General features: G+C 47.6%; 1 protein-coding gene across 1 annotated transcript in view; it reads right to left on the reverse strand.

The window, feature by feature from the left end:
• The window catches only part of FMNL2 (formin-like 2), a 68,230-nt gene that overhangs the window by 3,663 nt on the left and 45,259 nt on the right, over window positions 1-19,308 (reverse strand). The window contains exons 9-23 of the mRNA XM_010563066.1: window positions 18,924-18,998; window positions 14,795-14,905; window positions 13,401-13,550; window positions 11,304-11,405; window positions 10,007-10,322; window positions 9,359-9,562; window positions 5,811-5,935; window positions 4,948-5,150; window positions 3,525-3,759; window positions 2,734-2,802; window positions 2,483-2,563; window positions 1,993-2,122; window positions 1,655-1,818; window positions 1,265-1,366; window positions 670-768 (exon numbers count right to left, since the gene is read on the reverse strand). Of these exons, the coding sequence (XP_010561368.1) occupies window positions 670-768; window positions 1,265-1,366; window positions 1,655-1,818; window positions 1,993-2,122; window positions 2,483-2,563; window positions 2,734-2,802; window positions 3,525-3,759; window positions 4,948-5,150; window positions 5,811-5,935; window positions 9,359-9,562; window positions 10,007-10,322; window positions 11,304-11,405; window positions 13,401-13,550; window positions 14,795-14,905; window positions 18,924-18,998 (2,166 nt within the window). The remainder of the gene's footprint in view (window positions 1-669; window positions 769-1,264; window positions 1,367-1,654; window positions 1,819-1,992; window positions 2,123-2,482; window positions 2,564-2,733; window positions 2,803-3,524; window positions 3,760-4,947; window positions 5,151-5,810; window positions 5,936-9,358; window positions 9,563-10,006; window positions 10,323-11,303; window positions 11,406-13,400; window positions 13,551-14,794; window positions 14,906-18,923; window positions 18,999-19,308) is intronic.

Below are 19,308 nucleotides of genomic sequence, written 5' to 3' on the forward strand. Positions count from 1 at the left end.
TTCCAAGCCTTCTCATCACTTGGAACTGGAGCTCCAAGCTCTTACCTCTGAAAAGCATCAGGGGAACAAGGAGAACAAGCTTTCCTTCCGAGGGAAAAAGCTTGGCTGGGACTAAAGATCCCAACAACAGCTGCGGGAAGCAGCACCAGCCGACAAAGTGGCTGGTTTAGAGCCTTGGGAAACTTCCTCCAGCAAGTCTAAAGTGTTACCTCAGGAATAAAAGAAAACCCATGTCAGGAAAATACCCATAAAACGGTAACGTGGGGCTCAGTCCTGCTGCCACTCTCTGACAGGGAAGGATCTGGGGAGGATCGTTCCTTGTCCCTGTTAGTGACGAGAAGCTCTGCACACTGAACACCAGCAGGGTTTTAACAGATACAGGGTCAGAGAAGAACAAAGTTTAGCTAATGGCAGTGTGGACAAGGCGACTTTCTGTCTATTCAGTTTTTCTTAATTTTGCAGACTTCAGAAGTAGCAGAACCATAAACCGTATCTCTTTCAGCTTATTTCAGTTCTCTCCACGCAAGGAGAAAACTTCCAGAGACTCTATTTCTAGGCAACTAAAAGTTGGACAACTAAAGTTCTTGTACAGAGCTGAGGTTTCTGACCTATCAGGAAAAACACAAGAACATGATGGCTCCTGCCTGTAAGACATTATCTGTGTCATACCTTTTGGTCCTGTTGCTCCATCAACGCTTCTTGCTCCATAAGTTTTTCCATTAAGGCCTGTTCCTGCTTTTTTCTCAACTCATTCTCTTCTTCTGCTTGCTATTTATCACAAAAAACACAGGTTATAGCTTCCAGTTGCTATAGGGAACCTAAATGTTACAAATGAGTAACACCATCACTTGCTACCAGGGGGCTTTCCAAGGAAACAAGATTAGGTGTAGCAATTCAGCTGCCTCTGAGCACAGTCTGAAAAAACTGCGCTGGGAGAGACATTCCTAGGTCGCACAAACCATCCTCTCCCAGTTCCAAAAGACACCTATTCAGAGCTAAAGGTGTAAGCTGCAGCTGCTCAGACATTCAATTTCTGAGGATTCCTCCAGCGTCTCAGACAGCTGTGTTGTCTTTCAGCCCTGAAAATAAGCCCAAAACAACTCTTTGTGCTGCCTGGGGCTGCTGTTGCAGTGCTGTCGGGGATGGCTCACTTTGCATCAAAGCTAGAGGGAGCCCCAAGCTGTTTTGTTGGGAGCCCAGAGCCACACAGGTACCAAATCGGGTTCAGAAGGACAGAAGAGAAGAGAAGGATGCTCCTGTTTACCTTGTAGGCCTTCACAAACCGGACAAACACTGGGAAAAAGACCGAGGGGGGTGTCGTCTTGGGATTCTCCCCAAAGTACTTCACAGCATCATCAAAGGCATCCTAAAAAAACCCACAGGTTTGCTGCACTGCACATATTTCAAGACAAACTCACCATCCACGTCATTACTGTGGTATTCAGTGTAAAGAGTCTAGATTTCCTCTATATGTGAAACTCTTGGCTAAGACTGGCATGTCTATGCCTAGCACCTGAACTCAGGAACAAATACACAACACTTGCTGCCTCTTCTCCTCCCTGCTGTGTATATAAAGCACATCCTTTGCAGTGACATGCTACTACTCACTGTGTCACTCATACCCTCACGCCAAACCCCGAGAATAAAGAAATACCTGGGCTATTTTGGCGTCGTCCTGCAGTTTCTTTAGCTTCCCTTCGTTGTTCTGAATGAACTCCTTCAGCATCGTGTTGTGGTCATGCATGGTGTACTCGCGCTTTGTCAGATCCAGGCCCCTCTGCAGCTCCTTCACGTCCAAGAGGACGTTTTCAAGAGACACTAGGAAATAAAACAAAAATGCTGCATCGCTCCTGCTGTGCAAGTGCCTGAACCCACAGCTTGAACAACTCCCCACCGAGAAGAGCCCCCACAGCCCATGCACGGTGTGCCGTGAAGTCCCTCGCATGGCACGCATGCCACCACCGCTCACCAGGCACAGGAGGGTCACGGTACCTGCGGCAGCCTTCTCCACGTAATGAAGTTCGTTGTAAAAGAGGGATACGTGCTGGTATTTCTCCTTGACCACGTTAGAAATATAGTGCAGCAGGGTCTGCTTTCGGTCTGTTGACTTTGTTTCTAGGAGCTGGGGAGAAAAGGCAAAGAGACTGCTGGGTGGAGGTGCAAGCAGGCTCCAAACAAAGCGACTTGACCCGTGCTTCTCCATCTGACAGGGACAGCTGTAAAAGCTGTAAAAGCCCATTTAATCGTTTAGCAGCTGGTTTTCAAGCTGTCGTCCGCAGAGCCTCTGAAGACAGGTGTCTTCTCCTAAGCAGCCTCCCAAAACAACGATAAGCAAAGCAAACTCGCATGGCCTGGCAGGGAGCGCCTTCCCTGCTGCCACTCTCTGCCTTCACCGGCTGCAAAGCACCGACCAAGTCCCCCAGCAGCCACTTGCCGTCTACATGAAATACATTCCCACCTGGTCCCCACAAGGTTTACTTACCAGGTCTAAACTCTGTAGCTTAAATCCATACACAGCTCCTCGTTTACTGCTGTTCATGTAGTTTCCAAGAGCCAAGATTATCTGTCAGGATAAAACACAGCAGAGCATGAATTTTCAGGGCAAATGCATGGCGCTTTAGAAACCTCTGGAAGGAGAGTTGGTACGTCAGCATCCAGGTATGGTTTCAGTATATGTAATGGGACGCACCAGGGAGTGATGGAGCTATTGAATGTATCTAAGATCAGACCTACCTCCAGTATTTTCTTAAGCTTTTGGGATGACTTTATTGAGACAGATGCAGCTATTATTGCATGAAGTTGCTGCAGGTAAACACAGGAAAAGCTTTGGTTAATGCATGTCCAACCCAAGGGTAAAGTTAAAATCTAAACACTCACATTCTGAAAAAACCCTGTTGGTTTTCATCCATACTGTGGGCCCTAGCATGAATGTTAATCCTGCCCTAACACATCAGGATTTCAAACATTTGCACCGCAGATTTACCACACTCAGATGTGGTTGGGTAAAAGTGTATTTACATTTCAATGCTTATGACTGAGAAAGATGCATCAGGCTGAAGAGGACGCACTTCAAAGAGCCCACAGACCAGTACTGATAATAACCTTCCCTGATGATACAAACTACTAGATTTTCATTTAAACCAGTTTTAAACTTCTACAGGGTAAAGAAATAGGACAGTACAGAGTAGTCCAGGGTACAAACAGCACCTGGGATATCAGTCGTTGATATATGAAAATATAGCTTGAAAACCACTTTTTCATTTGTGTAATTGTTTCTTGTTCTGTCTCCGTGAGAACTGATGATCACTCCACAACACTTAAACCATCTCTCTGTCTTAGAAAAATTAAAATCTCTATAACCCTCACCGACTACCCCGCACGTTCACATGACTGCAGTGCTCCCCGTAAGCTGACCCATGCCGCAGATCGCAGCTTTTTAAGTGGAGGCTGAACCCCCAGGAAGCCCGGACCCCTGCACAGCCAACGCATCGCCCCCGTGCCCCCAGGGATTGCCCCTCACTCACTGGGGTCAGCATCTGGATGCTTTCTGCAAAGTTGCCTATAAACGCCATGATGGTCATCTTCTGCATCAGCCTCTCAATCTTGCTGAACTGCATCATGAACCGGTCTTCGTCAGACAGGTTCTCGATGGGTTTCCTCTCCCGCTCATAGAGCCGCAGAACTTTCACTTCGTTCTCGGTGGGCAGGAACCGCATGAGGCATTCAACAAAATCCACCGGCAATGTTTTCAGGTCGAACCTGCGTGATACCAAACCAGAAGAAGTGGTGTTACGACAAGGCTTGACACCAAACGATGGAAAAGTGAGAAAGCTGCCAAAGGCAGCTCTGCCTCCTATGCTGCTCAGCTACACATGAGCCTGAGTCAGTAAAGCAATGAGAAACTACAAAGAAGCTGTAAAGTTACTCCTGCTCTTCTTGCCCTGGCTGGGGTGGGGGCACTGTCCCACACGTGAAGTTCTGTGCGCATGAAGATGTGAACAAGGTTACTGTGCTGAGGTGAATGGTGCTGCTTGGGCACCCTGTTTCTGTTTCCAAAGACGTGGTCACCCCTTCATGACCACACCTCATTATTATGAGAGAAGATAGGTGGGGAGGACCAAATAGCAGTTTTATTTAATTGGGCCAGAGCCCTGTAAACCCCGACTGCTGAACATGCCGGAATCTACAGCAGGTTTGGGTCACCCTTCTCACCAGCCCGAAGGTAATGCTCGTGCATCCGAATTTTGAAGATACTCCTCTGAGGAGGGATGTTAGACGTTTGTCAAGGCCACAAGTACTAAGTGCTTCTGGATGGACTCAGGATCAGCCCCAAGGAGCAGGTACACCTGCGCTCCGTCCCCGAGAGCCGCTGGAGTCAGCAGGCGAGGGTCCATATCAGCGCAGGATGGGGCGCAGCTGAGCCCCTCGCTGCACTCCTGCGGCAGGGGTCTGCCGTGTACCTCGGGTACACCTGCATCACATTGAGGTTTGGCACTGCCTGGGGCCATGATGTAAATCTAATTCTATGCAAAACCCTTCCAGTGCACTTGGACGAAACTCGTGCTTTATGGGGCAAACTAAAATAGTTGCCTCCTCCCGATGCTCTGGCTTTTGAGTGTGCATTGTAACAGAAAGTACTGTGCAAACAGAATGAGAGAGGCAGTATGCAATGGCATACTGTGGACATACATGAATTAGCTTCTTTAATAAAAGAAGTGTTAATTTGTTAAGTCTAAACAGTGATACAGTGACATAAAACTGCAAGTTTTTTTATTTTAGTTCGGGGAAATCTGATTTCTGGGAATTCAGAATGGTTCCATCCTTACTCCTGGATTTTTTCCAGATGCAAAAACATTGACATCAACTGCCAATTCAAAACCATTCCACTTACCAAAAATCACAGTAAATCTTAAACATGATTTCTTTGCTGACAAGTGTTTTACTTACACGTGAATAGCTTTGCATATTTCATCTGCTGTCTTTCCAGCTTTTCTTAAAGTAATGGCAAGATTTTTGGCCCTGTTGGCATCCAGTAATGTGACTTTGTTTGACCCTTTCTGAGTTATCTTTTGCTTGCTTGAAGTAAGATCAATGGCTGGGCCTTGGGCTTTTGTTTTGAATATTTCTTCAAATTCATCCACATTTAAATCCTAAAAAGGAATGAAAATGATTTATCCCTCCCGCAGCGAACACTAAAACCCACGCTGCCTAATGCTGTGCCAGAACTGCAGTAAAAACCTTGCAGCGGCTGAGACTATAGCAGAGTACTTCGATTAGGGGCTGCGGGATGTAACGAACATGCACTCTTGAGGCAGCGATTAGGAAATCTGGCCTCCACCCCCAATAGCCCCATTCACGTTCCAAAGTTCACGAAAATATTCATGCTAGCACTCAGGCTTTGTCCAGCCACGTGCACCTTCAGGGCACGGGGAGCATGCAAGACCTGCGTACTCGGCTCTGCTCCGGGCTGCGTTAGGCTTCCTTCCCCGGCGGGCGCGCAGCCACCCACCCAAGCCTAAACTCCTACAGAGCGGACCAGCAAATTTAGGCTGGGAAAAATGCACCTTCCTCATGTTAGCTGATCTGTTTTAAACAAATGCACACAACAGGTACACACCCTTTATAATCGATACTACCAGCTACCATCCCTAATTCTCAACCAAGGCAGTCACGCTGACCTACTGGGTACCAGGGGCTACTGGATGAGCTGTTTGCCAAAATAATTGCTGCAATCTATCCCTGCAAAGACCGATAGCCACTTGTATTATGGACAGAAGTGGGAAGAAGGTGGCAGCCAGCGGCACTCATACCTCCAGGATCCTTTCGTCATCTATTTCGTTGAAGACCGTTCCATTGATCTGGTTGGGTTTGAGGGCGACCCAGTTGAACACCGGCATGCGAAACTTGGTCTTGATTGGCTTCTTGATTTTCACAGCTAAAGACACCAGAGGAGAGGAAATGACAAATTCCCCAACCGCTGAAAAACACCCCGTGTGCCCAGAGTGCAGCTTTCGAGTCGGCATTTCAGCACTGGAGGAAGAACTGGCCAGAGCTAAATTATCACACTGGAAAGCCTGGAAAGATCTTGCTGCCTCGACAGGCAAACAGCACCGAGAGGCTTTCATCCAGCCCCTCCGCTGTTTCAGGTCCAGCCTCTGCAGAACTGGATTAAACGCCAGAGGCTGTGAAAACTTCACTAAAGGAAATGTGTTATTACTTTATTACTGCACGTTGTCTGGATTGATTTAAAAGCCCAAGCTATTTTTAAACGCTACAGAAAATGGAGAGAGTGGGCGAATTTAACCCTGTCCTGCTGGTTGCAGACCCCACTCTTGTGTGAGCTGATGCCCAGCCACGCACAGCTGATCTGTGATCGGTATGACAAAACTCAATGCAGAACAGGTGACAAGAAGAAAAAAAAAAAAACAGTTCTCAAGGCATTGTTGTAGGGAATGGCCTCTCCCACTGCCTGCTGCAATGGGGCAGTGCTGCTCCTCACCAGGTTTGTCTTCTGAAGCAAAAGGGGGTGGGCTGCAGCACACATGAGCTTTAACATGGCTGAAATATCAGGTTTAATCTTCCTGCGCTGTGCAGTAAACGATTTAGTAATTTACACACAGAAGCTATGAAAATGAAGACTGACTACTCTCATTAATCTGTGAACAGAGTACAAAAAAGCAATGTTGGAGCAAGGAAAACAACACTTTTCTATTGCTATTCCTAACGGGTCTGGAAAGTACACGAATAATTTCTGTAATTCAGTTCTCATTTCTCTGTATCTTGATGTAAACATGGAAGTTGTTAGTTGCTACAAAATCAAGATGTTCATTAAAGCAATCAATCAATGTTTTGCTCCTGAATTACTTGGAAAATAAACTGTTTCTTTCCAAGCTGCAAACATGAAACAGCAACCCTGGTCCTTCCTCTCCAGTGCTGGAAAGAAGAGCCATTCGGCCCGCAGCGGCGGTCAGCGGCAGAGAGGCATGCAGGGGATAGCCCCCGCTCCCCCCACCGGGGACAGATCGCGTTTGGTTTAGTTCAGTCCAGTGTTTGCTCCTGAGTCCTGCCTACCCTGCGTCGGTAGCAGGAGCAATCTTGCTAAATAATCGATGCTCTGTAGAGATGCTAGATTTTTTTTCCCCTCTGTTTCAGAAGATGGCCAGGTTCCCAGGTTGCAAAGCACTTGAGCAAATAATTATTTTACTTTCCCTTAATGATTCTGTATGTATGTTTTTGCCAGGACAAAGACATTCTATTTCAGGGGATGGTCCTGTTGTGTACTGGAGCTGGGTGAATGCTGAAAACATTTCTCTCACTTTGTCTTTCCAACTTTTAAAACAAGAATTGAGTTGTGCGTCCATGTCCCTTTCAGGCTTGTGCTCATTTTGCAGGGACATCACAAAGAATAAATTACTGGCAAGAGTATTTGCTTGAAACAAAGAACCGTAAGTGACTAACAGGGAACATACACGATATTCAGCTGTGTATTTTGAGAACTATATTTATCCAACTGGAAGGCATGAACACACGTGATCAACTTCTGCTCATCTAAACTAAATAGAGTTTTACTCGCTGCTTAATTAATGTGGTTACTTCAAAATAATTCCTAAAATAAAAAAAAGAAATAGCTTTTTCCATCCGAAACACCCATGAAAATAAACATTTTCCACTTGTGCATAGATTAGAATACATTATTAACTGCTCCTGGGTTATTTCAGGACAGGCAAGGAAGCTAACTGCCTCGTGGGCCAGTTCCTGATTTAGCTAATCAAAATCTCTTAAAATTTCCCTTCCTCCTCCATTACAGAGCCCTGGCAAGGTGACATTCCCGGGAGTCGCGCTGCTGCCGGCAGCGCCGCAGGGACACAGTCATGGCGGGGGACCAGACCCCGCCGAGAGCGCGGCTCGAGGATGGCTCAAAAGAAACGGCATGTCTCAATTATTTGCTGAAGTGCTTTGCTGAATCAGGGCCCCCCAGGTGCCAAATCCTGATGGTTGGCAGCATCCCCAAAGCTACCGCATGCTTCGGCTCCGGCTCTGGCCAGCGAGCCCCTGCACCAGCCTCCCCCCTCCCCACCGCCTCCCCATCGCCCACGCAAGTCCACAGGCACACACACGGGCACAGCACAGAGGGAAACGCGGAGAGGTAGGTAAATACTTAGCAGAAAGCAACCTACAGAAGAGCTTGATTGGCCCATCTTACCAGGAAGCAGAAGGAACAGAGAAAAAAATGTTAGCAATGGTCAGAAAAGCAAAATTTGTTATTTCACCAACTCCCCTCTGACCCAGAAGGTTCCTGCCCTGAGAAACGCTCCTTTCTGCGCAGCCATCGTATCAAGAAAAGGCACTTTCACTCTCCTTCCCTCTCCTAACTCACTGAAGAACAAAATATCCATCCCACCTGGCTTTGGGCATCTCACCTAAACAACTAAGCAAGGAGCTCAGCTGTGGGGGCTTGTCCCTGCCGTCAGTGAAGCTCAGAGGAGCCACGCGTGGAAGCAGCGCTTGCTCTGCTCCTCCTGTCCCCAATTAATACTGCAGGGACACTGGGCTAAGGCACGGCGTCTGGGCACCTGGCAGCACAACCCCCTGATGCTCACGGCAGCTCCTGTCTGTGTCATGCCTTTTGTGCTTTTTTGTTTGTTTTTTTGTTTGTTTGTTTTTGGTTTTTTGGTGGTTTTTTCTTTTTTTTTTTGCAGTACACCCTGGGACCCTCTAGTTCCATGATGCTTTTCCCTTTCAGAAGAAACTTTAAAGGCTGGAATACTTAATCAGTTTTCAAAAAAAGAAAAAAAAACTATTAATCAGAGCTCCTCAGTCTCTCTTTCTGGACTCATACCATGCTCTTGAGATTTCCTGGGAGGGAGCGGCACGATACCAATTAGCATTTACTTGCTTGGCATATGTCAGAGAGTGCAGAAAAACATAATTAAAGACAGTCAGTAAATTTTTCTTCCTTCCAAAAAATTACAAAAAGTTTGCCATTTTGTTTCACAGATATTTCTTCATCAAGTTCTCAGAAGAAATCAAAACCATGAAGCTTTGCGTTTCTTTCAAAACCATATTTTGTTTGCTTAAAGCCAAAAATGATCATGTTTGAAAAATATTTTTGGCAATAGCTTTAGTTTCACTGAAGAAGCCATCTCTTCCAGACCAAACTAAAAGCGTTTGGTTGATAAACGCTCTTTCCTTTTATAAACCCCTCTAAGTATAATACCAATAAGTGATAACAGGTGTTACTCAGGGGACTAAATAATGAAGTCCCACCTCAGCGGGACTAGCCAATGTGCCCTGACCTTGCCTTTGCTTACTCTGCCAGCAATCTGCAGCATGCCAAGGCGATGCACGGGTGTTTTACCTGCAAGCCCTGAGTTGAACACCACGGTGGGAGAGGCTGTCCCGGGCAGGGGGGGTGCTGACGGCGGGGGTGGTGGGGGCAGTGGAGCCGCAGGAGCCGTCTCCAACGACGGACCTGGGAGAGGAGGCGGCGGTGGTGGCGGTGGAGGTGGTGGCGGCGGCGGTGGTGGAGGTGGCATCGGCACCGACACAGGACCATTTTGCACTAAAAAATGAAGGGAAAACGAGGTATTACCACAAACATCGATCAAAATGTCACGCACCCGCAGAGAAAGTCACAACATCCACCCTGTCCCCTACTATACATGTCCTCTCCACCACAATACTGGCCCAAGCATTTTTTGGACCATTCACCGAAGTACTTCAGTGTATTAACATGAGAGGAAACTACTCTAAGAAAGAAGCTAGTATTTTCTTCTATCAATTGAAGGGCCCAGAAATGGATCAGACAAACATGGGAGCCACCCATGAGTGAGACTGTAAACACAGCTGGGGGACCTCGGCATCCTCGGTTGCTGCAAGGTGCCATGACCTGCAGGCTCGTTACAATCAAAGGCGTTTTTGTCAGCGTAAGGCTGTCGTGACTATCCCGGCACAACAAACTCCAGCTCCTGGCCAGCCCATGTCTCGGGGACATAACGCTTCTTACCTGCCTCAGACGCCGCTGCTAAGGCAGGTAATGGTGGTGGAGGTGGTGGTAATGGTACTGAAGATGCAGCTCCAGCGACCGGTGTGACACATGTGCCAGGTGCAGCCTCCGACCCTGCCGGCACCATTCCAGAGGCCAGAGCAACAGGAAGGATAGAGATGTCACCATCACCTTTCTTCTGGATCTTAATGGTTCCCTGCTTTTCCAGTTCATGGATCTTCTTCTCCAGCGTTGACTGTCGCTGGATGGCTTCTTCTTTTTCCTTCACCATTTTTCTCAAGGTGTGGACCTGGGTATTTGCATCTTTGTAGATTTCCTGAGAGTGCCACAGAAACAAGGAATTTGCACTTGTACTCACAAAACAGAATACCAACACCAGAAACAGAACAGCCCGACGGGATGGTCACTGCTCCAGCCTGTATTTAACAATGAGCTTTGATGCAAACTGTACACCTCCACTGGTGAGGAAGAATTCATTCTATGTTTTTCCCCAGGTAGCAGCAAGGTAGTGAACAGTACTGAGTCCTGGGAGAAATCTCACCTGTGGGCACCAACACCTGGGGGTGCAGAATTTCTCATCATCGCTTTTTTATGATGCCTCCCACTTCTTATGCTAGCCTTAAATATATAGTGTAGGTACGCTGCCTCGATTTTGACTTCAACAGAGAGTATCTGATGCCTTGCTGGTTACTGTGCCTATGAGCAGATGCTGACCCGTAAAGGGAAGCAGGAACAGGGCTCCTGATCTGGAGGGGAGATTGTACCTGCAAGTACCCAGGGCAGACACTCAGAAGGAACCCTAGAAGCAGCTGCACTTTGGGATGACATTTAGGCTGAAGTTAGTTAATATTATACTGATAATTTTTGTTACTAAGACTGCACACAAAGAAGTAACGGGTCTGGATTGTGCACAGAAAGCTGGCTGCAATTGACAGCACGCAGGGCACTTGCTCCAGTCCTGCTGCTCTGCAGCACACGTCTGAAGGACTCCAGATCCACCTCCAACACCCCCCACAGCCAACCACACGTGCAAAACTCCAAACACAGATGCTACAGACCTGAGTGGTAAGATGTACCTGACTCATTCACTGATTTGCTGGCACGTTCAAAGAGTTTTATGTCCATCTTTGAGTGCACACACTAGTAATTCAACTTAAACTGTCCTAGGTTCAAAATTAGGAAGCTAACAGAAGTCACTTGTCCTGTTAAAAGAGTCATTACCTCCCATACACCAAGCAAACAGGAGATCGCTCCCCTGAAGCGTGGCACCCAGCCAGAGCTTTCCCATCGCACTCACCCGAATCACATCCAGTTCTTTGTTTCTTTGCATAAGTTGTTTTTCCAGTTCCACAATCTTTGCCATGGCTTCATTCTCCGTATCTTGGAGTTTTTCAGATAACTATCATTCAAAAGAGAAATAGATGATATAAGTGAGTAACAGCAGTTTTCTCAACCAAAATGTCAAGAACACTTGTTGGAGCAGTGGTATGTGGTAAATTATTGATATTCCACCAAACCCTGAAGTCTTTCTTTGGAAAGAGAAAGGGTTCCCGCATGCAATCGGGGGGCACTAAGTGCTCTGCTGAAGGTTCCTCTGATGATGAATATTATCCTTCAGCTACAACCAGCAGGTAGCCTGGCTGGACTGTAGCTATGAACCTGTCCAGGTAAGAAATCCTACTCCCCAGTAAAGCACTTAAAATGCAATTATTTTCATACACACTAAGTCTGATCTGAAACCCCCAAATCCCACAGAATACCACAATGGCACTGTTGCAAAACCAGTAGAGGCTGGAATGGTGGAACCTATAAATACCCCCTCTCATAACGAGGCTAATTTGATTATTAATGAATGAAGGAGTTTATTTTCTTTTTTTCTCCATTGTCTTTTGATTTATTTTTATTTTTTGCCAGCCTCACAAACCTGAGGTTTGGAAGCCCCACAGTTTTCGTTGGCTTTTTCCATCACCACCAATCACACCAACTCAGGCGAGGCTGCAGAGGTGGTGAGGTGGCATCAGTTGCTGTGGTTTTGAGATAAAACTTCTGCAATTCTATTATTAGTACTTCTGTCAACACATGACAGAAAAATTACGTCCATACTCCTGGGATGAGTCTAATTTATGCAACAAGAGATCAGAAGCAAGCCCTTAAAAATTTGCCATGAGAGTAAACTGTTAAGTTTCTAAACAGCTAAAAGGAGTAGATGTAGGAAGCAAACAGTGCCATTTCTACTGAATCACTTGTCTCTAGCAGAAGGGCACCTCAGACGGGCAAATACTGCACAGCAAATTATTTTAAGAACATATTTATTCTAAGTGATGGCAATGTAGGAATGGTAAGAGAATGACGACCTTTGTATGATTTTTTTTTTAAGTATGGGAAACCACTTTGATTTTAAAACGCTAAGCCATGTTTTCCAGACTAAAGTAATTGACACTGAGAAGGTATGGGACAGAAAAGCCGTGACCAAACACTGAATTGAGCAAACACTGAATAACTGCACAGCGCTATTTTTCAGTCCCTTCCCTCCTGAGCCCAGTAATGTGTTTTAAGACACAGATGGGATGGTTATCTGCTCTATTTACCGGTACTGCATTGCTGAGGAATTTGCAATTTCTATGTAAATTAGCCTTCCCAGCTCACGTGATATCTCTGTGCAGAGGCTCGGTGCACCAAGTAACTCCACCTGGAACCGCAACCGAACCGAAGCTGAAGCCTCCAAAGCTGCAAACCTGCCGTGCCAGGGCCTCGGGGGGGTGCGACCCTTTGCTCGGCTAGCCCCCAGCATGGGGGGGTCACCCCCTCCCAGCTCACCACAGCTTTCAGAGGATAAACTGGCTGATGCTATTGAGGCGTGTGAGTACTGCAGCCGTGGCCATGTAAGTGGTTAGACGGGCAGGCACCGCACAGCACGGGCCAAACTGTCCCTTGACGTACAGAGAAACAGCATATCAAGCCCCACATTAACAAGCAACGCTACTCCTTTTTAAGAAGCTGGGGGTTGTGTCAGATAGCAGAGTAAATAAAATGACAGAATGAGACATTTCGTCACCAGATCAATAAACAGCTTATGAACAAATTTTTGTAGCAAGTGGAGCATCCGTTAACTAAAACATGCAGAATTATGAGGTTCAGGATATAGCATGAAAGCACCCAGGAAGTTTACCTGCCTGATATCTCCCAAATTCCTTAAATTTGCCAAATATCTTGACTACTGCCCCAATACAGAAGCACAGTAGTCCCAAGGCTTTTTCTAAGTGAACCTCACCCCAAAGGCTGTAGCCCCACTGCGCCTGTGCTTCCACCTCCCCAAATGGGCAGCAGCAAAGCCCATGTGCAGAGCGGGCTCTGAACTACTTCAGAGGCAAAGGTGACAAAATGTGGTACTAACATGGGAAATGTTTTCTTCCAGTTCTTCGACTCTTTCCAGGGCTGCGTTCTTGGTTTCAGCATCCTCCAGCAAAGCTCCCACATCAAAAACGTTATCCAGGTAAGCTTGAATTTGTACCTGCAGTTTGTCGCTCTCCGTGTGTTTCAGTTTCTGCAAATCCAAGAAGAAAAGGGTGTCACTCAGCACTGGCAGCCCTTTGTGGCAGGAGGGCTGCAGACAGCAAGCGGCGTGGGGAGAGCGGTGGGAGCTCAGGCCACTTGTCACCCAGGAAAACACTTTGCATTTTAACGTTAGCTGGGTCACTAAGTGATAAATAGTCATTTTTGAAGATGAAACAACCAAAGCTTCCAAACAAAGCTAAACAGTGTCTTACCTTCTGTTACTACAGAGGATATGACTGCTCTCCTCCGTGCTTGCTCCTTGAACATGGCAAGCTCTGAATCCACCACCCAGCCCTGGGACGGTGCAAGGCTGGCGAGGCTGGCGACTGGCCCACGGTGGCCACCAGCTCAGTGGCCAGTAGGCAGAGGTGAGGCCTGTGTTTGGGTTCGAAGCAGGTGCATGGCCCGGAGCAAATCCTCCGATTGCTCTCACTGACCTTGCGTTGGGTTTGCTGTGTTCAAAATGAGCATGCTTTATCTCCAAAGATAACGTCAGAGCACGCTAACTGCTCTGCCTGCTCCCAATGGACTGCAGGGTTTGTGCCACCCTGGGACCCCAAACAGACCCGTGCTCAGAATCACTGTGTACGAATACTTCTTGCAGACAGCAAAAAAACCCTCTCCTGGTTACTGCTGAGCAGAAGTCAGCAGGGACAAATCAATCCCTCGTCAACACGAGCACTGTTTTTGTGTCTGTGCTCCCAAGGGCAGGGAGCGGGAGAGACAGAAAAATACAAAAGGGGAAATATAAAAGCAGCTTTCTTCTGAAAGGGAGCATTTCCCACAGGACGCCAGAAAACGCCTGGCTGTCAGGAGAAAACTCAAAGGAGGACTTTTTTCACACGGAGACGGAGGGGGCCCTGGCGGCACCTGAGCTGGGGCCGACACGAGGCCCAGCAGCCCGCGGCTGGAGGTCAAGAGACGTGGCGTGGGCGAGGACGACTGCGGTTCATCCTCCCTTTGTTATAAGGCAAAGCTACAAATTTAGCTCCCGGTCTGTAATTGCAGCTAGTTGCCGCTGATTTGTCTTCTGCAGGGGTGGCTCCAGGCCACAGCCCCCAGTCAGCGGCCAAGGCACTGCATTTTTAGCAGCGACTATGGGACAGCCCTGCTCTGCCCTCCCAAAAACTCTCGGGTGAGGAGGTTTGGGGAGGTTTAAGGCTAGGCTGGGCAGCGGCAGAGCTGGGGGATGTGGTGTGGACCCGCCACGGTGGAGACCTGGGTCATACTCACGTCCAAGTACTCGTCCAGCCCGAGCTTCGTAAATTCGTACTGCAGGTGGACTCTGAAGTTCATGTCCTCCACCGAGTGGACAACGATGTTGATGAACTGCATGCAGGCCACCTGCAAGGAGAACCGCTCCACATGAGACGAGGCGACGGCACGGCCCCGGCTGCCTCCCGAAAACCCTGGGCACAGGGTCGGAGCGGGCTCTCCCAGGGCCCCACGGGTCAGACACAGCAAATGACCGCATTTCCTTGCGGTTACTACACGAGGGGAAACTGTGATCCGCTATTCTGCGGCTTTTTTTCCAAGCCGGTGCTGGATTCAGGCTTACGGGGTGTTTGTCTGCTGTGATAAAGGGAAACGTGGGTTCCAGAAATTAAGTCATGTCTGCAGAGTCTACCTTTACTGCGTGCTGGTGAACAGAAACGCTTTCCGTGCCAGCTCGCACGGCCAGACGTCGTACAAGCACACAAGCTCTTAAGAAAACAATGCTGTTTCTGAAACGGCCTGTAAAAGTGAGATTAATTTTGCAACTGGAACCCCTAGCTTAGGAAACGGGACTTTCACAAAAGGCGCCTTGTTGTTTGCAGAAAGCATATTTCCAAAGCTGTGGTTTGGTAACTGAACAAGGGACCAGATCATAGGAGTTGGCATCCAAACGCGTCCAAGCACAGCGAAGGAAAGGAAAAGGCTCTCGAGCGAAGCGGGTCACGAGCAGAAGGAGCAGTGGGGGAAACCTCCTGCAGAGTGGCAGGAATCGGGCTACAAACCCCCAAAGGTTTGCCCTTTACTTGAATGTAAGGCACTGCCAAATCCTGCTCTGCCCAAGAATCCCCAACCCTCTTTCAGCTCACAGCTGACCACGTCTGTCACTCTCTGAGCTGCTTTAAGAGGAGGTTTGCGTAGTCCTTCCTGGGTTTTTTAAGGGCATAACCCTATCCTGCCAGCAACGCTGCAGCAGGGGTAATACCAAGCTTCTCAACATATCTGGGAAGTGTCTCAGTAGTTCTAGAACGAATCTGAGAGAAGACAAAAATCAAAGCAACCTGATTTTACCTGCAGGACAAGCCCCTAAGAGACCCCACGTCTCTGGGTCATTTTGTGGGAAGAACAAACTGAAGACCACTCTCTGGATTACCAGTTTGCTACAGGAAATTAGCCAATTCTCTGCGATCTGCTCTAGGGCCCAGAGGATAAACTCATGGGCAGGCATCTGCTGTGTGGTGGCCTTTGACTACAGGTCTGGCCAGGATGCCCTGGGCTGCTCCTCCCAGCTAGAGCTCCCAGCAGCCGCTGAGCTGCCATAAAAACTTTCCTGGCTGAACTGCCCAGTACTGCCCGGCTTTGGAGCTGGGACCAAGGGGACACAACAAGCCAAAATGGTTCAGTCAAAACCTTTCAGCTACATCTTCCCATGTAGCTCCTGGCCAGCTTTAACCACTTGGTTTCCAAAATTACTTTAACCCTAGATAATACAAAGTTGTGAGACTGGTAACAGGTATAACCCCAAAGAAGAGAGGAAGGAAGATGGTCTAAAGACTCATCCAGGAGCTCCTGTGATGCCTCATCCCCACCTCTCGGTGTGTACCCATCTCTTGCATGAACAACCTGATCCATGCAGCTGGAAACTTAACTTCAGGTTTCAAGTCTTTGCAGTACGCTTTGTAGTTCCTGAGCTGAACCCTGGTTCCTCCTAGTGCTGGTACTGGCCCTCGCCAGCTGAACCCTGCTATCCTGTTGTATCACCCAGAGCCAAATTCCCCCTTTTCAAAAGCGCTTTTGTTGTACTTGCTTCGGCTCTCGCAACATTAGGGCTAAATTCTCATTTCCTTTCTCAGATCCTTACATACACAACTAAGGAATTTATCAAGTCAAAGAAAACTAATCTAAGAAAGTTGCTTTTAAAATGAAGTCAGTCAATGTCAACAACAGGAACCTTCTCTAAAATACTTCTGCCTTTTTGTTGCTCTTTCCTCCCTGTTGATCCATGCAATTAACCGCAGCCCCTTCCAGCTCCAGCTTCCCAGACAGCTCTCGCCTTCTCCATTTAGGGCAGCGTGAAAGCCAGGTCCTGCAGGAATAGCTCTTTGTTTATGTTCGGTTGTTGCAACTCCTTGAATTACTCAAGCTTTTAACGTTACGTCCTGGAGCCTGGGGCTCCGGCACCCGTTTTATCCCATCCTGCGGAAAGGAGCGATGTCTGCCTCGGGCACACGCTGGTGCAACCCGCAGGCTCCCGCAGCGCCGGTATCGCAGCGAGCCGGCGGGCAGGGGGCCACCACGCTCCCCGCTCGCCCCCCAAAGCGCGCTCGGTGGCCAGCGCTCGCGGCAGCACGCGGAGCTCGTTAGGGCCAGATGGTGACAAGAACGAGCGGATCTGCCAAATCGTTTGTCATGAGCTCTCCCTCCTAGCTTTAGGGTTTTCATATAGTCAAGCCCTTAAGTGGTGGAAGCTGCCCAAAGATGCAGATTTTCTTAGTACTTGGGCAAGTCCTGAAAAAAATATATTTATCATTTTTCAAGCAAATTTCACCACTAACTTCAACCTGTGACCTGAGAGGACCAGGGAATTTTCTTACAGGCCGTCCAGATGGATGCTGAATATTCACAGCTCACCGGGCTTGTACTCACATGCATATTGCCTATTACATCCTTACAATACACCATTTCATATCTTAAATAAAGATGAGGGATGATTTTTTTTTAAAAAGAGTGGGCAAATCCCATAGCTCACAGCAAGGTGGCTGGCTGCAGGCTGCTGCCACCGTCTTCCTTCCAGGCTGCACTGAGCTGTGTTATTCTCACGCTCCCCAAATACGCTTACCCCTCCCTGTGAGCACGGGAAAAATGACTAAAAGTCAGGTTTTGAGGACTGACAAATCTTTCTGTTATATTACAGACTAAATTGTATGTACATCTGAGAATACTTAATGTATACTGTGACTACCAACATGTCCTTACTGGGACTGCAGTAATAAGGAACAAAACCAACTGTAACATGTCAGAGAGTTACTGAAAGCAGCTTGCTAACTTGAGTAAAATTGCAGGGATCGCTATAACTTTTTTTTTTTTTCAAATACAAGAAAGAGGCCATCCTATCTCACTAATACCACCTCCTTTTTATTCTGCTGTCCCCTCAAGGGTGTGAGCCTGCCCTGGCCTTCAGGGCTGCAAGCCACTGACGCCGGAGCGTTCAAAGCCTGTAGGAAACACCACACCAGGTGCTTTAACACCCAATTCCTGACAGAAAAAGATCTTTAACACAAAGCTCAGCACTAAACAGTATGAAGTGTCACAGATGCTTAACAGAGGCCTCAGCAGACTGACAGTCTGACCTGGTGGGATGCCCTCCTGCTCTGCTCTCACCTCAAAACAGGATCACATCAGATCCGAAGCACTGAGCACGAGCCGTGCAAAGGAGACTGCACTGACCACGCCAGCAGTTGCATTACAATTAAAAATAGGACTTAAATTTCTCACACTTCTGACACCAGCACTCACTTGCTATAGACTTTAAAAAAACAGATACAGAAGTATTTTTTATATTGGACATATAACCAGCTAGCTCATCCTTACTGTCGCAACCTCTGCCTTTCACGTGCTGCCAATGTGCAAGCGGGCGCCGGTGTCTGTGGGTGCCAGCCAGAGCTTCCTCTCTTGCCATTCTCTCTTGTGCTCCAGGGGAAGTGGATTTGGTGAATAATCATGCATATGCACATTGAGGAACCACAAGTGGAGCAAACTACTGCTATATTTATCAGCAGATACGGACAGACAGCAGCTGCAGTGAGTCTCTCCCACACTTCCCTGTCTGTGACTCTGAGGATGTTGGCACACGGACAGAATATGCATCTTGATATTGCAGAAGCTGCTGCTTTGCTGCAGCGAAATAGCACACGCGACCAAAAGGCCACTTTCCTCTTACCTTCACTATGGTACAAGGCATTTCTTGAAGATAACTGAATTGAATGGAAGCTAAAAATGAAGTGCACATTATGTAGTTTAGAATACAAAAAATTGTATTGTGGTAATTTTAGGCCAAGGATCAGAAGGCAGATACATCTCTGCCTATGGCAGCAGCACCAGACACAGTAAATACTGAAACCAAAGTTTGCTGGTGATAAATAGCACTCACCATAAAGTCTATATTGTTGTCTTCATTTCGGAAGTGCTCCATCAGCTTCTCGAAGCGCTGTTTCTCTCCACACACCTACAAAAGAATCACCATGTGTTTGTTAAACTACAGCTTGCAAGAGAGAGTATGAAAAACATTTTAAAAGTAGCTCATCCGCTTGCTCAAAACCTCTCCGTCCAGGTTTCCTCTCTTGTTAAAAATGCTCTTCTTCGTGACAAATCCAGCGGAGGAATCGCAGGTGAACACCTGCACTGCAAGTCTAAGGGGTCAGGTACAATTATAACATAACTTTTTGTATCTCTTTTCCACCTAAAAATTTAATCATACCCACTGATGGTACAAATGTAAGCCACAGAGTTGCACCAGGCTATGCCACAGGAAGAGT

This window comes from Haliaeetus leucocephalus, unplaced genomic scaffold (assembly GCF_000737465.1).
Source record: "Haliaeetus leucocephalus isolate CR32 unplaced genomic scaffold, Haliaeetus_leucocephalus-4.0 Scaffold163, whole genome shotgun sequence".
NCBI classification, from domain to species: Eukaryota; Metazoa; Chordata; class Aves; order Accipitriformes; family Accipitridae; genus Haliaeetus; species Haliaeetus leucocephalus.